Source organism: Mesoplodon bidens, assembly GCF_964165515.1.
Source record: "Mesoplodon bidens genome assembly, chromosome: 1".
NCBI lineage: Eukaryota > Metazoa > Chordata > Mammalia > Artiodactyla > Ziphiidae > Mesoplodon > Mesoplodon bidens.
In genome coordinates, this window is record NC_138176.1 from 37147761 (window position 1) to 37166206 (window position 18446).

The 18446-nt window shown below is 41.9% G+C and overlaps 1 protein-coding gene across 1 annotated transcript in view; it reads left to right on the forward strand.

Moving 5' to 3' along the window:
• The first annotated feature begins 264 nt into the window (after nt 1-264).
• The window catches only part of HTR7 (5-hydroxytryptamine receptor 7), a 91716-nt gene continuing 73534 nt past the window's right edge, over nt 265-18446 (forward strand). The window contains exon 1 of the mRNA XM_081251797.1: nt 265-904. Within this exon, the coding sequence (XP_081107923.1) occupies nt 360-904 (545 nt within the window). The 5' untranslated portion in view covers nt 265-359. The remainder of the gene's footprint in view (nt 905-18446) is intronic.

Genomic DNA, 18446 nt, shown 5'->3' on the forward strand with positions numbered 1-18446 from the left:
CGCTCTCGGCTGAGCCACTCGGCGGCTGAAGGCTGCGAGCGGTGCGAGCGGTGCGGTGCGGTGCCGCCAGCCGAGCCCGGCCCGCCGGCCCGCGATCCCGCGCGTCCCGGGGGTCCGTCGGGTGCTGGAGGCGCCTCCCACAGGGAGTCCCCGGGTGGCCGCGCTCCCGCGTCGTCCGCTGCTGTTGGGGGACCGGGACGTGCGGGCCGCAAGGCCGAGCCGGGGCGCCCCCCAGCGGACTGCGCGGGCCCCATGGCTGGGCCGAGCGGAGCGGAACCGACGAGGTGAAGCCCCCGGGCCGGCAGCCGGAGCGCGTGGCGGGGGCGCCGGCTCCATGGGCAGCGACGCACAGCGGCACGATGATGGACGTTAACAGCAGCGGCCGCCCGGACCTCTACGGGCACCTCCGCTCTTTCCTCCTGCCAGAGGTGGGACGCGGTCTGCCCGACCTGAGCCCCGACGGCGCCGGCCCGGTCGCGGGCTCCTGGGCGCCGCACCTGCTGCACGGGGTCCCTGAGGTGACGGCCAGCCCCGTGCCCACCTGGGGCGCACTCCCGGACAATGCCTCCGGCTGCGGGGAGCAGATCAACTACGGCAGAGCCGAGAAAGTTGTGATCGGCTCCATCCTGACGCTCATCACGCTGCTGACGATCGCCGGCAACTGCCTGGTGGTGATCTCTGTGTGCTTCGTCAAGAAGCTCCGCCAGCCCTCCAACTACCTGATCGTGTCCCTGGCGCTCGCCGACCTCTCGGTGGCCGTGGCGGTCATGCCCTTCGTCAGCGTCACCGACCTTATCGGGGGCAAGTGGATCTTTGGCCACTTCTTCTGCAACGTCTTTATCGCCATGGACGTCATGTGCTGCACGGCCTCGATCATGACCCTGTGCGTGATCAGCATCGACAGGTAAGGGCCGGGCTGCCCCGTCCCGGGGTCCGCCTGAGGATGTGCTGGCAGCTCAGCCCCAAACACTTGCCTTTCCTGGTCGGATAAACCAGACTCCCCTGCGGGAGGAAGGGCTGCGCTTAACACCCCCCCCCGCCCCCCCCCCCACATCAACCCGACACCAACCAAACAACTTCAGTTACAGCGTAGCCTATATACACCTTTAAAAGAAGAGCTCGAAATGTTCTGGTTTACGGTAGTGAGAATTTTAAGACCAAAGTTAAGAGTATTTTAAGCGTTAGAAGTTCCACCAGGGAGTCCCTTGTCTTGGTTTTCAGAAGGAAGGGATTTGATCCTCTCTGAGCCCGACAAACCCTTGCTGTGAGCCTGAAAGAATCAGTTCTTACTTTAAGAAATCAGCGGGAGAAAAGCCACCTTGCTTTCCTGATTGCACGAGCTACTTCTCAGGCCAATAAAAAGACCTAGAATGGCCCCAAATTGGGGGGGTCTACATGTTTTAACGTTGCACCTCTATGATTGCTAATTCTGAGTCACATTCTTTTGGAAGTCTGGTTTTACTGTCTGGCAAGGCTGTCTGTATCCTCCAGGCTTACTGGAGCCTTATTCCCTGTCTGAATGGTTGGTTCTAGCATTTCATCATATCCCTTGGGAATCTTCTCTTGAGAACTCCCCCACTGGAGTAATTGAAACAGAGGCTGACCGTCTGTCAGGGATGCTGGGGGAAAAAAATCCTGTCTTGGATGTCAGATTGGAATAGGAGACCTGCAATGTTTCTTCAGACTCTAGGATTACAAGATTCTGCAGTGGAGGTGGTCGTTGGTCCTAGAAATATTGTGCAGTTGACAACTTGAAGTACGGTTGTGATGCTCTGGCAACAAAACAACTCTCTGCTTCTCTGGAGACTGAAATAGTAAACCTTAATATTCACAGTTGGAATACTGCTAGTGTTTTAAAACCAGCACAGGCTGGTATCCTGTTGTGTTTAATGATACAGAAAAACAGTTGCTTATTTTCTTAGTGGACCTACAGAACCTTTAAATGTGTAGACCTTACAGTAAAGGAGAAATAATTGATGCCTCCACACTTAAAATGAGAGTGTCTCAAAGGATGGTGTAGCACAAAACTGAGGTTTCCTCCTTTTCCTCCCTGTAAACACTGCTATATTGTGTGTGGGGTTTTTTTTTTTTAATATTTAACATGTTGTGCTATTTTACTGCTTGGCCAGGGTTTATAGTTACTGAAGAAAGGGGATATTTTCAGGGAAGAAAAATACATTGTATTTGCATTTAGTTAAAGATCTAGATTATTTCAAAAAATTGATCCTGCCATTTTGTATGTTATGTTAGGAGCTTCTAATAGCAAACAAGGAATTATTTTTAAGAGTAGAGCATGAACTGCATATGTGAGAATATTAGCTCCAAACTTGACAGCTGAAGTTCTGAATGATTGTAATTAAGCATGACCACAGACATGCATTTACAGTCTGGCTGCAGTCTGGCTGTGGCAACAGGAACTGGGAGAGTGCACTCAATATACATAGTAAGTATATGCTTGAATTATAAGCGTAAAAATCCGACTGTTCATCCAACGAAAATGGTGCTTCTTGCATGAATGGAGTCCTTTTAAATGGAACTTAGTGTAATAAAGTGAATAACAATTTCTGCTGCAGGTAATGCATTTATAAGCTTTTTTCATTTCATAATTGATAAATGATAAACAAACAGCACAGTGTGCTAATTTGTCTCCTAGGATGACCAGGTTTGGGTGGGACCAGCTGAGATTCCTGTACGTGAGCTAAAGGTTTTCTTTGCTCATGATGCACATGTGACTTAGCAGCAGCAGGAACATCTCCAATACAGAGATGAGGTTAATCCTTTCTTTTTTTTTAACATCTTTATTGGAGAATAATTGCTTTACAATGGTGTGTTAGTTTCTGCTGTATCACAAAGTGAATCAGCTATACATATACATATATCCCCATATCCCCTCCCTCTTACATCTCCCTCCCACCCTCCCTATCCCACCCCTCTAGGTGGTCACAAAGCACCAAGCTGATCTCCCTGTGCTATGCAGCTGCTTCCCACCAGCTGTTTTACATTTGGTAGTGTATATATGTCAATGCCACTCTCTCACTTCATTCCAGTCCCAGCTTACCCTTCCCCCTCCCCGTGTCCTCAAGTCCATTCTCTACGTCTGCGTCTTTATTCCTGTCCCGCTCCTAGGTTCTTCAGAACCTTTTTTTTTTTTTTTTAGATTCCATATATATGTGTTAGCATGTGGTATTTGTTTTTCTCTTTCTGACTTACTTCACTATGTATGACAGACTCTAGGTCCATCCACCTTGGCAAGAGCTTCTAATTTCTTTGTCAACTATATCCTTATGATTGTCACAAATTGTGTTAACATAGGGATAAATATTCTGTCTCTTAGTTTTTTATGAGAATTGCCCCATTAGTGAATTCTGCTTAACAGTTATTTTAGAAGATGAACATGTCATTTATTTAGATAAAATGAAGAATTTATAGCATCGGAAGACACAGATTGCCTTTCTTCCAAGAATATACAGAACTAAAAATGAGAAAAAGGAACATGCAGTTGTTATCGGTTGATTGATAAGGTGCATTATTTCTATTTTTTCTTCAGTTCCATTGTGGAATATGGCCAACGATATAAAAATGTGCTAAGGGCCTCCCTGGTGGCGCAGTGGTTGAGAGTCCGCCTGCCGATGCAGGGGATACGGGTTCGTGCCCCGGTCTGGGAGGATCCCATATGCCGCGGAGCGGCTGGGCCCGTGAGCCATGGCCGCTGGGCCTGCGCATCCGGAGCCTGTGCTCCGCAACGGGAGAGGCCACAACAGTGAGAGGCCCGCATACCGCAAAAAGAAAAAAAAAAAAAAAAATGTGCTAAGAAAATATGAAAAAAATTTAATCTTCATTCATTCATTTATCCATTCTCTCTCAGGTACCTAATATGTGTTATGCCATGCTTTGTGCAGCATAAGCAAAGATGAATAATAATATTCTGAGCCCATGCTATGTTACAAGAATTTGGTTACCTGTTGGGCATTTAACCTGTCTAAAATGGAAACTTTGATTTTTCTTAACCCCTCCCCACCATGCTGGGATGCTTTTCCAGCCTTTTCCAATGGAATTTCGTGCCCTTCTTCTTCACAGGCTTCAACACTCTGATCCCCACCCTTTATAGATAATGACCCATGATCATTGAAAAAGTAGCAGCCATTGGATGGAAACTACTTTGTCTTTCCACCACCAAACGATTTTTCCTACATCTCTACCCTTTTTATTTCCTTCCAGTTAAAAAACAAGAAGACATTGTGTCCCAGCAAAGACCAAACCACCTGCACTTCACATCCTATTCCCTCTCACATTCTGGAAGACTTGGTTTTTCCCTTGAGTCCTCATCTCTTTTTTGCCTTCAGTGTTGCCTCTCAACAGGGTCAAGCTTGATATTCCATTTTTAAGAACTCCTTCTTTGGCTTCACTTCTCCCTCCAGTTACTGCTCCACTTCACAGTTAAGCTGCTCAAAGAACTGTGACCACAACCTGACTTTATTTCCTTACTCCTCAGATAGGTGAGTTTGACCCTCACCAGGTGTGCTGTAATACTTTTCCACTTCTGTCCAGTCCTCATCCATTGCCTATGAAGCAGCTAGAATGATCTATTTTTTTAAAATGGTTTTAAGTGAGATAACATTTTCCTATAGTGAAATGCACAGATATTAAATGTACATTTTGATGAGTTTTGACAAATGTATGTACCCATGTAACCAACACTCCAAATAAGATACAGAATATTTTGTCATTCCGGAGAGTTTCCTTGTGCCCTTTTTAGAATGATCTTTAAAAAATAGAAGTCAAATTATCTTTTATATACAGTTTAAAAACATGCAGAACAGTTCTATATATTGTTTAGGTGAACTTATATAAGGCATCAAAGTATAAAATAGTTCAGAGGAATGGTGAGCTCCAAATTCATGAGAGCAGTTATCTCTGGTGGGGTGGGTGGAGGCGTAATCAGGGAGTAACATACATATCAATGATATCGGCCGTACTTTGTTTCTTAATCTTGATGCTTGATACAGTCTTGTTGTCCTGCATATAACTTTCTGTACTTATGAAATATATTTTTAAAACGATTTTTGGAAATACATATAGAAAAGTGAGCAATCCTAAATGTAGAGCTTGATGCATTTCCACTAAGTGAACCCATGGAGGTAATCTGCAGCTAGATCAAGAAATTGAACATCACCAACCTCCTAGAGGTCCCCTCTTGCTCTTCTCCAGTTTCTAATACTCCCAAAGATAACCATTGTCCTGACTGTTAGCATCATAGATTAGTTTTTCTTGGACAAAACCTCATAAAATGGCATCATATAGTGTGTACTCTTAAATCTGGCATCTTTTGCTCAATAATAATGTCTGCTGTGCGATTCATCCATAGTTTTTAGCCTGTCAATGATTTATTCATTTTTTTTTGCTGAGTAGTATTCCATTTAATTTGCTTATCAGTTCACCTGTAGATGAACATTTTCATTGTTTCCATTTTCTATATGTCGCTAACAGTGCTTCTATAAATATTTATTTATAAGTCATCCTGTGTACATATTGTCATTCCTTTTGGGTAAATATAACACTGGATAATAAGGTACCTTATTGAATTCTATATATATATAATTCTATATACCCCCCTGACGTCTTTTGTGTTACTGTCAAGCATTTTAATCTACATATTTAAAAAACCTATTAGATATTATCTTTATTGTTATTTTAAGCAGTCAGTATTCATTCTTATTTACCCACATGTTTACCTTTTCCATTGCTCTTTATTTTTTCCTATATTATCATGCCTTCATCTGGGATCATTTTCTTATGCCTGTTAGACTTTCATTAGCATTTTTTAAAGTGAGGGTTTGCTGGTGACAGATCCTCTCAGTTTTTACTTATCTAAAAATGTCTTAATTTTACTATCATTTTGAATGATATTTTCTCTAAGTATGGAATTCTATGTTTGAGTTTTTGTTCAGCACTTTAACACATTATTCCATTGTCTTCAGGCTTCCATCATTTCTGTTGAAATATTAGTCATTTACCAACATTGTTATTAATTCTTTGAAAGATAATGTGTCTTTTTTCCTCTGGCTGCTTTCAGGATTTTCTTTTTGTCTTTAGTTTTTATACATTTTTCTGTGATGTCCCTAGGTTTGGCATTATTGATTATTTTCTGTTGTTTATTTGCTGTCAACCCTGCTGAAGTTCTTAGTAACTTTTGTATTTGTGTATTGATATCTCTAATCAGTTTGCTAGTATCTCTTTAAATACTTTTACTGTCCTCTTCTTTCTCTCTTCTTCTCTGTCTTCAATGTTACATAATTTAGATTGTTTTACTTTATCACGTATGTATCTTACACTCTTTTCTTTCTTTTCCGTTTTATATTTTTCTCTGTTCTTCAGCTTTGAAGAATTTTGACCTACCTTCCAATTTACTAATCATCTCTTCCGCTCTGTTTAATACGTTGTTTGGTCTTATCTATTGAGTTCTTAATTTTAGAGTACTAGAAATTATATTTGATCTTTATTTTTTATTTTTTTGCATTTGATCCTTTTTATTGATTCTAACTCTCTGGTGAAATTCTTTGCCTTTTCACTGAATTTCTCCAACTTGTTATTATACTTCTGAGCATATTAATCATAGTTAGACTCTTTTTCTACCAACTCTAATATCTGAATCACTTGTGGTTTCTTTGTGTGTGATCTCTCCCCCCACCCCCCCAGCTCTGGGTTTTGACTTTGTGTCTTGGCATGCTGAATAAACTTTAATTGTATGCTCAACATTTTATATGAAAAACTGTGGATGTTGTATATGATGTTATTCTACTCCAGAGAAAATAGCTTCTAGGCAGGCATATTGGGGGACTGATTATTATAATCCAGTTAGGGACTTAGCTGACTGTAGGCTTTGTTTTAGTTTTGATAAAGCTGTGTCTGCCACTGGCCAATGCCTCTTTCTAGGGTGTAGCTTTCTTGGAACTTCAGCTAAGAGCAGAGTGGGTTCTCAATGACTTCTCTCCTTGGTTAGTTCAGAACTCTGTTTTTTTCTCTCCTTAGCAGTGTGAGACTATCAAAACTCTCACTGAAAGTTTTTTTGGGAGCTTTCTCCTTGGCTTCTTAGCCTCCTGCCCTTTACAGCTTCAGAATTCAGCAAATGTCTTGAGAGGAATACCAGCCAAGTGTTGGGCATAGTTTTCTGTTCCTTCCTTCTTATTTGGATCTTGGCATCTCAGGTCTCTAATTTTTGTTTTTCTTTCCTCAAGAGACTACCAAAATTTCTTCTGGTATTTTTGCCTCTTAATAGCATTTCTGTTGAGGCTCTTTGCCTGGATCCTCAGCTCCTTACCCCTCACCTAGTTTAGGCAAATGTCCCAAGGGAAAGAGTGGCTGCAGAATTTTGGCTCATCTCTTTTTGGTTCTCTCATTTCTAGGGTTTTGTCCGCTCAACTCCTGGTTTTCTCAAAAACTCTGTTATGTCTTTAAGCAGGTGTGTGTGTGTGTGTGTGTGTGTGTGTGTGTATTTGTGCTTTATCCCGATTTTCTAGTTGTTTTCAGCAGAAGCATTAGTCTGAAGCATTAAGCAACCCCATCATAGGTAGAAGTGGATGTGTGCCTGAAAGATTTTAAATGTATGCAGATATAGAAATATAATGATGTAAATTTTGTGCTTAAAACCCTTCATTGGCTTTTCATTTCACTAGGAATACAATTAAAAGTCTTTAGCACACCTACAAGGTCCCTGATTTATTCCTCCCTTACTTCCCAACAGCATTTTGTACTGTATTTCACCTTGCTTTCCATGGTATAGTCATATTGACCTTTTTCAGTTTCTCCATCATGCCAAATTCTTCTTACATCAGGCCTATTCCATGTAAACCCACCAACTAATATATTTGCAATACTATGATTTCATGTCTGGAGTTCTGTTCCCTAATACATGTTTTTTGATCCCAACTTGGATAGCTTAAAAGTGTTTAACCCTCTAAGATGACAACAATTTAAATGTCTGAAAAATACCAAATATTGGCGAGGATGTAGAGCAGAGGGAACTTTCGTACGTTACTAGTGGGACTGTGAATTGGTAAACTACTTTGAAAATAGTTTGCCATTATCATGTAGTGTTGATGATACATACACCCTATGATTCTGGGATTCTATTATTTTACCACTAGGTATATGTCATAGAGACTCTTGTCACCAAAAGTTTTGTACAAGAATATTTATAATATCCACAAATTTGAAACTCCCAAACTTGAAATAATATATAAGTGTATCCATAGTAGAATGGATAAATCAATTGTGGAACATTCACAGAATAGAATACTATTGAGTAGTGGTTATCAAACTTGAGCATGCATCAGAACTATGTGGAGGACTTATTAAAACACAGATTACTGGGCCCCATTCCAAGAGTTTCTGGTTCAGTAAGTCTGGGGTAGAGCCCAATTATTTGCATATTTGCATTTAAACAAATTCCCCAATGATTCTGATGCTCCTGGTTTGGGGACCTTACTTAGAAAACTGTTGCTATACAGCAATGAAAATTGTTGTCGTAAAAAGAATCTCACAAAGTAATTTAAACAATTTTTTATTATAAAATTTTGAAACTTATTTAAGAGTCAAGAGTATGGTATAAAGAGCCTAATCTATCCATCGCCTAGCTTCAACAGTGATGAATTTATGACCACCGTATTCAAAGTATACTTTGCAACTCCTCCTTCCTCACAGTATTTTAACTCAGATGTCAGACATCATGTAATTTCACCCATAAATTCTTTGGGGCCACAAACATAATGCTGAGCAGAAGAAGTGGAGTCCAGAAGAACACATGATTCCATTCATATAAAACTGAAAGAAACAACATTGTTTAGAGACATACATAAGTGTAAATATCATAAAGAAAAGGAAGGAAGTATACATCACGAGAACAAGGATAGTAGTTAATTACTTCTGGGTGGGAAGGAGGGGTTTTGTGACCAGAGAGGTGTGCTTTTGAGGTGGTGTAATGTTTTATCTCTTGCCTGTAGAGGTAGTTACATGAGGGTTCACTTAAAAATTACTATTAAACTATTCATGTATATTTTAGGCACTTTCCTACATACGTATTTTGTTTTACATTAAAGGGACAGAAGTATTTATTTGATGACATCTTGTGAGGTGTATATGGATTTACATCAGATGTATGGTTAATCTGAGCAGGTACAGTTATTGTTTTAATGCTCTCAGCATCTATTAGTTTTTAGCCTCATGTTTGAGGGCAGAGGTCATTTTTGGGTTGTCCACAGTTATAGGAACTCCTCTGGCTAACTTGCAAGAGCCATAATCTTTAGTTCTGACTGGTGTCTGGCTGAAGCCTTGCTTCCTTGCCAGGTACTATGACTCATTTGCTTCGATGATCTGAGTTCTGCTCTTGGCTTTAATTCTGCTGTGATCAGCAGTGCAGGGTGCATTCTGGTTTCTCTGGATCCCCTTTCTCTTTGAAGGAAGTCATTCTTGCTCATCTCTAAAGTTAATTTTCAGCTTGTATATACACTTTAAGAGTTGATAGAATCCTCTTCTTTTTCTCTTTTTCTCCATCTTGTCGCCTGGACTGTGAGTATGGTGGCTAGAGATCTGGCCTTCACCTTGGTCAAGACAGACAACCAGAGCCACACTTGGGAAGGAGCAGCAGTGCACTGGGAGGGTAGCCGGGATTCTGGAGGACTGTGGACTCCACAGGATTGCGGGACTCTGACTTATTACTGATAGATGAACAGATACCATCATGTTGTCTGTCATAACTGCTAAACCTAAGTGCCAGTTTCTAATCTTATGTGCTTATCCTTCACACCATTGTCCATATACACTTCCTAAAACATCATTGTGAGGTGTCACTGTGTCATTCTCCTTTAGGAATAACAGCTACCATTTTTGAGGGTCTTTTGTGCTACATAAATTTCTAGAGATTCACATAATATCTCATTTAATCTTCACAACACCTTTGTAAGTGTCTTTATTGAGGCCTGTGCTGTCATTGAGGTCGGCTGGCCAAAGGCATAGGAGACAGAGTGTGAACATTTTACATTCCATTCTGTAGATGAGGAAGCTGAGGGAACACACACACTGTGTGTGGCAGGAACACCATCTGAATCAAAAGCCCATATGTGTTCCTCTACATCATTGTAGCCATTGTCTGCTATATAAAGAGAGCATTGTTAAGATAGCATTCAAGGCCTCTTGTGACTTGACCCCAGCCTTCTTTATAGCCTCAATCTGACTAATCCCATCATAGGCATCCTCCCTTTTAACAAGATGTCAGAACAGAACTAATGTTCTTACCCCCCAAACTTCTTCCTCTTCCAAGGTTCCCATCCCAATAAATGACATCAGGCTGCACCCATTTGCTTTGCTAGACATTTAGGTATCACTTTTGAAACTTTCCACCCAGCCCCCCACTGTCACCAGTGCATCGCCAAGTCCTGCTCACTGTCCCTTCACTTTTCTTCTCCACAGTCCCAGCGCCAGACACTCAAGCCAAGCCTCTGCCATCTTTCACTTGGACCATGCGAAGTAGCCTCCCAGGGCTTTCGTGTATCTACCCTTGCTGCACATTAATGCAGAGTGTGTAACCTGAGCTGCGCGTTAGAATCACCTGGGCAATGCTCGGAGCCCATCTCTAGAGATCCTGATGTAATTGGTCTGGGTGGGCCTTGGCATCAGTATCTTTGAAAATATCCCCCAGGTGATTCTAATGTGTATTCAGCCTGAGGGAGAAGCCCTGAGTTAGCGTGATCTTGTAAAAATGCAAATGCGATTCTATCCGTGGTTCCCAAAGTTATCTTGCACAATAGCATCACCTAGGAATCTTCAAAAAATTCCAAAGCCCATACCCAGGCCATACACAAACCCAACTGATGCACAGTCTCCGGGGGTGAGACTCATGCATTATATTCTGGAAGCTCCCTAGGTTAACCCAATGTGCAGACAGGTCTGGGCACTGCTGAATTATGCTGTTCTCCTCTTCAAACTCTTTAATGGGTTAATGAGTTCCCCTGCTCTTGGGATAAGATCTTAAAATTTTAATATGATTTAAAAGATTTTATAATCTGACTTCTGCCTATCTCACTAGATCAGGGGTTGACAATTTTTTTCCATAAAGAGCTAGATAGTAAATATTTTAGACTTGTATGCCATATAGTCTTTGTCGCAGCTACCCAGCTCTGCCACTGTAGTGTGAAAGCAGCTATAGACAATATGTAAATGTACGGGCATGGCTGTGTTCCAGTAAAACTTTATTTATGGCTACTGTAATTTGAACTTCATAAGATTTTCACAATGTTATTAAATATTAGTCTTTTTTATTTTTTTCAACTATTTAAAAATATGAAAACAAACATTCTTAGCTGGTGTGTGGGGGGAGGCTATACAAAAACAGGAAGGGACCAGATTTAACCCTGCTGGAGTTTGCCGACTTCTGCCAAAGATTCTGTTCAAGTCAATTCAATTCTCTATCGTGTAGATCATCTCTCTTCCTCCCCTGCCCCCCTTCCCCCCGCCCCCCGCCCAATATTCTGGCAACTCTGAGCTTCTTTCCATTCCTTGAGATTTTGCAATTCAGGGACTTCATAAGTCTTTTTACTGCCTACTCCCCACCTCACCCCCCTGACACACTCATGTGCCTCTTGGGCTGGTTAATTCTTATCACTCTTCAGACAGGTCCTCAACTAGATGTTACTGCCTCATGGAAGCATTCCGAGAATCCCCGGACTATCTTAGACAGTCTTATAACTCCATGCATTTTTTCTTTCTTGCGCTCACCTCAATTTGTAATTACTGGTTTGTGAAATTAATTGTAATGGATTCATGATTTGTGGGGTCATCCATACAGCAGGCATGGTAGGACCAGGGTCTGTCTTGTTGGAGGCTGAATCCCCAGCCCCCAGCATAGTACTTGGCACATAGTAGGTGTTCAGTTAATCTGTGTGGATTGACTGAGGAAGGAAGGAAGGAAGAGAGGGAAGATGGTTGTCTCTGATTCCCAAATGTCTGGCCTTGCCTTCTTATTTTTTTTTTTTTGCGATACGTGGACCTCTCACTGTTGTGGCCTCTCCCGTTGCGGAGCACAGGCTCTGGATGCGCAGGCTCAGCGGCCATGGCTCACGGGCCCAGCCGCTCCGCGGCATGTGGGATCTTCCCAGACTGGGGCACGAACCCGTATCCCCTGCATCGGCAGGCGGACTCTCAACCACTGTGCCACCAGGGAAGCCTTGGCCTTGCCTTCTTATTCTCCAGCTTCTTATGAAATATTCTTCTTGGTGAAGTTTATTTGGGAAACCAAATTAGAGCCAGGAGATTGTATAATGAAACAGAAACAGCGTGGAGGCAATGGGACAGTCCCAAGGGGTCATCCCATCAAGGCATAGTAGGCTGGTGAGTCCCTTTCTGCTCTCCACGCGTGTGCGGAACACTGACATAAACAAAGCCCTAGTGATACAAAAGATTTAGCAGCTTAGAGCCAGGAGTCAGCTCTTTATTGTCATCATTGCTGTGCCATGAAGCAGGGTGAAAAGGCAGGCAAAATTAAGCAAAAATCCCGGATCCTTTTCATTTCAATGAACAAAACATATTTCGACCAAGCTCATGCATCCCAGAAGGAAAGCCATAAGTGTCAGGCATGAAGGAGATACCCAAGTAGGGAAGCACAGTAACTGACAGTCGCAATATCATTTATTGAGCACGTACTATGTGCCGGGCCCAGTGCCATGGGATTTATGTGATGCATCTCATTTCATCCCCATGACCACTCTGTGGTTACTCTCATCCCTGCCACTCCTGCAGGATGAGGAAAGGGAGGCTGAGAGAGGTTAAGTAACTTGCCTAAGAGCACACAGGAGGAAAGCAGTGAATCCTGCTTGGCTGAGGGAAGGTCTGACTCCAGCTCAGAGGGGTGTTGACTTCGTGAACATCATCTCTGAACCATGTCAAGTGATAAGTGTTTTCTCCTGCTGTTCAGACAGGACAGTGATGATGTTAATAATAATTATTATTATATTCATATCAGTCCGTAGTCTCTTATCTAATATCCTTGGGGCCAGATGTGTTTTGTCACATTTTTCTCTAGTGTTGATCCGTGGTATCTCCCACTCCAGTCCATCTGTTAGCTTTGGGGTAATGGTTAAGGTGAGGTCACTGTGGAATATTAAGATCCACATCTTCATAGTTTTAAGTTAGATGAGCAGGAGGCCCTAACAAACAGCCCAAGTGTATATACGTGTGTGTGTGTGTGTGTGTGTGTGAGTGACAGAGAGAGAGAGAGAGAGAGAAGAGGGGTGGAGAGAGGGTTAGGTAGGTGGTGGGGATATGGATGGAGAGAGAGAGAAAGAGAGGGGGGGAGGTGAGAGGGAGCTAGAGGATACATGGGCAAGCAAGCTAGAGGAGATGGTGGGGGTGAGATTTATTTGCTAAGCAAACCCTTGTTGTTTGCCTACTGGATATTGAAGTACTGTGGGGCTACAAAGCTGAATAAAGACACAGCCTCGTCCTCAAGAGGTTATCTAGTTGAGCCTAAATTAAGATTATTTTATTCACACACCAGAAAACTTGGACCTTTAAAAAGTTAGGGTGTACATATTGCTTTGCAGTCAATCCCTGTGCAATATGACCTTTCCTGAAAGAGTTTATGAGTCATTTAGCTTCTGGTTGCAAACAATTGGCTAGTTTGAGCACTTCCATCAATCAAACCCCCAGTACTCTATAGTCTGTTTTTTTTTTTTTTTTTTTTTTCTTTTTTGCGGTACGCGGGCCTCTCACTGTTGTGGCCTCTCCCGTTGCGGAGCACAGGCTCCAGACGCGCAGGCTCAGCGGCCATGGCTCACGGACCCAGCCACTCCGCGGCATGTGGGATCTTCTCAGACGGGGGCACGAACCCGTGTCCCCTGCATCGGCAGGCGGACTCTCAACCACTGCGCCACCAGGGAAGCCCTCTATGGTCTGTTTTTGAACAGCCTTTCTGTACCTGGAGAATTCTTGTTAAGGCCTGCTGCAAAACGAGGACTGCTAGGTCAGAACTAAGTGCTCATGCTTCTGATGTTGCCTCTTGAAGTACAGGATGCCAGCCTCTGGGGGCCGAGCAGCTGTGGGACTTTGGGGGAACATCTCCAGTGCATCTATTTGGGGAGCTTTATTTTTGCCCATTTAGCCGGTTTGTATTCTCACTTTCATCCTGGCCTCTGTTCTGATTCAAATTCTGTATTTCTGGGCATTCTGATAATATTTCCCAATCTTTCAAAGAGAGGCAGCTGGATAGCTTTCTTCCTTCCAAATGGTTCTTTCGTCTGGAACATCAGGCAGAACCGTCCACCTAAAGGGGGCTATCAATATTTATAGTCTATCATGGGGAGACTTAAATGGCATGCTTCACTCCATCTATAATCAATCCAGCCCAGCTGCCTGAATATTTCAGAATTGTATTTTGGGAGATGTATGTTCTATACGTTAGGTTTGAAAAAGTCTCTGATATTCTCAAGAGAAGTCTTTGCAGATTCTCCCGTTTAATAAATAGATTGCCTCATGGTTTTATACTTGATAATTTTCTGAATACTGCCAGGCTCCTACGACTCTGGCTTCCTTTCTGGGTCACAAAGGTGATAGTCCTTTGTTAGCAATTTCTCCTTCTTTTTTTTTTTGTATTTTATTTTATTTATGTTTTTATACAGCAGGTTCTTATTAGTTATCCATTTTACACATATTAGTGTGTATATGTCAATCCCAATCTCCCAATTCATCACAACACCCCTCCCCTGCTGCTTTCCCCCCTTGGTGTCCATATGTTTGTTCTCTACATCTGTGTCTCTGATTCTGCCCTGCAAACAAGTTCATCTGTACCATTTTTCTAGGTTCCACATATATGCGTTAAATACAATATTTGTTTTTCCCTTTCTGACTCACTTCACTCTGTGTGACAGTCTGTAGATTCATCCACGTCTCTACAAATAACCCAATTTCGTTCAATTTTATGCCTGAGTAATATTCCATTGTATACATGGACCACGTCTTCTTTATCCGTTCATCTGTCGATGGGCATTTAGGTTGCTTCCAGGACCTGGCTATTGTAAATAGTGCTGCAATGAACATTGGAGTGCATGTGTCTTTTTGAATTATGGTTTTCTCTGGGTATATGCCTAGTAGTGGGATTGCTGGGTCATATGGTAATTCTATTTTTAGTTTTTTAAGGAACCTCCATACTGTTCTGCATAGTGGCTATATCAATTTACATGCCCACCAGCAGTACAAGAGGGTTCCCTTCACACCCTCGCCAACATTTGTTGTTTGTAGATTTTCTGATGATGATCATTATAACTAGTGTGGGGTGATACCTCATTGTAGTTTTTTTTTTTCTTGCGGTACGTGGGCCTCTCACCGCTGTGGCCCCTCCCATTGTGGAACACAGGCTCCGGATGCACAGGCTTAGCGGCCATGGCTCACGGGCCCAGCCGCTCCGTGGCATGTGGGATCCTCCTGGACTGGGGCACGAACCCGTGTCCCCTGCATCGGCAGGCGGACTCTCAACCACTGCGCCACCAGGAAAGCCCCTCATTGTAGTTTTGATTTGCATTTCTCTAATAATTAATGATGTTGAGCAGCTTTTCATGTGCCTCTTGGCCATCTGTATGACTTCTTTGGAGAAATGTCTATTTAGGTCTTCTGCCCATTTTTGGATTGGGTTGTTTGTTTTTTTTAATATTGAGCTGCATGAGCTGTTTATATATTCTGGAGATTAATCATTTGTCTGTTGATTCGTTTGCAAATATGTTTAAAAAAATTTTTTTTGCAGTATGCGGGCCTCTCACTGTTGTGGCCTCTCCCACTGCAGAGCACAGGCTCCAGACACGCAGGCTCAGCGGCCATGGCTCACGGGCCTAGCCGCTCCACGGCATGTGGAATCTTCCCGGACCAGGGCATGAACCCGTGTCCCCTGTATCGGCAGGCGGACGCTCAACCACTGCGCCACCAGGGAAGCCCCGTTTGCAAATATTTTCTCCCATTCTGAGGGTTGTCTTTTCGTCTTCTTTGTAGTTTCCTTTGCTTTGCAAAAGCTTTTAAGTTACATTAGGTCCCATTTGTTTATTTTTGTTTTTATTTCCATTACTCTAGAGGTGGATCAAAAGAGATCTTGCTGTGATTTATGTCGAAGATTGTTCTTCTTATGTTTTCCTTTAAGAGTTTTATAGTGTCCAGTCTTACATTTAGGTCTCTAATCCATTTTGAGTTTATTTTTGTGTATGGTGTTAGGGAGTGTTCTAATTTCATTCTTTTACATATAGCTGTCCAGTTTTCTCAGCACGACTTATTGAAGAGACTGTCTTTTCTCCTTTGTATGTCCTTACCTCCTTTGTCATACCTTAGTTGACCATAGGTGCGTGGGTTTATCTCTGGGCTTTCTATCCTGTTCCACTGATCTATATTTCTGTTTTTGTGCCAGTACCATATTGTTTTAATTGCTGTAGCTTTGTAGTATAGTCTGAAGTCAGGGCGTCTGATTCTTGAAGCTCCATTTTTTTCCCTCAAGACTACTTTTGCTATTCGGGGTCTTTTGTGTCTCCATACAAATTTAAAGATTTTTTTGTTCTAGTTCTGTAAAAAATGCCATTGGTAATTTGATAGGGATTGCATTGAATTTGTAGATTGCTTTGGGTAGTATAGTCATTTTTACAATATTGATTCTTCCAATCCAACAACATGGTATATCTCTCCATCTGTTTGTATCATCTTTAATTTGTTTCATCAGTGTCTTATAGTTTTCTGCATACAGGTCTTTTGTCTCCCTAGGTAGGTTTATTCCTAGGTATTTTATTCTTTCTGTTGCAGTGGTAAATGGGAGTGTTTCCTTAATTTCTCTTTCAGATTTTTCATCATTAGTGTATACGAATGCAAGAGATTTCTGTGTATTAATTTTGTATCCTGCAGCTTTACCAAATTCATTGGTTAGCTCTAGTAGTTTTCTGGTGGCATCTTTAGGATTTTCTATGTATAGTATCATGTCATCTGCAAACAGTGACAGTTTTACTTCTTCTTTTCCAATTTGTATTCCTTTTATTTCTTTTTCTTCTCTTACTGCCATGGCTAGGACTTCCAAAAGTATGTTGAATAACAGTGGTGAGACTGGACATCCTTGTCTTGTTCCTGATCTTAGAGGAAATGCTTTCAGTTTTTCAACACTGAGAATGATGTTTGCTCTGGGTTTGTCATATATGGCCTTTATTATGTTGAGGTAGGTTCCCTCTATGCCCACTTTCTGGAGAGTTTTTATCATAAATGGGTGTTGAATTTTGTGAAAAGCTTTTTCTGCATCTACTGAGATGATGATATGGTTTCTCTTCTTCAGTTTGTTAATATGGTGTTTCATATTGATTGATTTGCATATACTGAAGAATCCTTGCATCCTTGGGATAAATCCCACTTGACAGTTCGTGGTGTATGGTTCTTTTAATGTGTTGTTGGATTCTGTTTGCTAGTATTTTGTTGAGGATTTTTGCATCTATATTCATCAGTGATATTGGTCTGTAATTTTCTTTTTTTGTAGTATCTTTGTCTGGTTTTGGTATCAGGGTGATGGTGGCCTCATAGAATGAGTTTGGGAGTGTTCCTTCCTCTGCAGTTTTTTGGAAGAGTTTGAGAAGGATGGGTGTTAGCTCTTCTCTAAATGTTTGATAGAATTCACCCATGAAGCCATCTGGTCCTGGGCTTTTGTTTGTTGGAAGATTTTTAATCACAGTTTCAATTTCAGTGCTTGTGATTTGTCTGTTCATATTTTCTATTTCTTCCTGGTTCAGTCTTGGAAGGTTATACCTTTCTAAGAATTTGTCCATTTCTTCCAGGTTGTCCATTTTATTGCCATAGAGTATTGACAAAGAGTTACTTGTAGTAGTCTCTTAGGATGCTCTGTATTTCTGTGGTGTCTGTTGTAACTTCTCCTTTTTCATTTCAGATTTTATTTTATTTTATTTTTTGGAGTATAATTTCTTAACACTGGTGTGTTAGTTTCTGCTTTATAACAAATTTAATCAGTTATATATATATACATATGTTCCCATATCCCCTCCCTCTTGCATCTCCCTCCCACCCTCCCTATCCCACCCCTCCAGGCAGTCACAAAGCACCGAGCTGATCTCCCTGTGCTATGCGGCTGCTTCCCACTAGCTATCTACCTTACATTTGGTAGTGTATACATGTCCATGCCTCTCTTTCACTTTGTCACAGCTTACCCTTCCCCCTCCCCATATCCTCAAGTCCATTCTCTAGTAGGTCTGTGTCTTTATTCCTGTCTTACCCCTATGTTCTCCATGACATTGTTTTCTTAAATTCCATATATATGTGTCAGCATACAGTATTTGTCTTTCTCTTTCTGCCTTACTTCACTCTGTATGACAGACTCTAGGTCCATCCACCTCATTACAAATAGCTCAATTTCGTTTCTTTTTATGGCTGAGTAATAT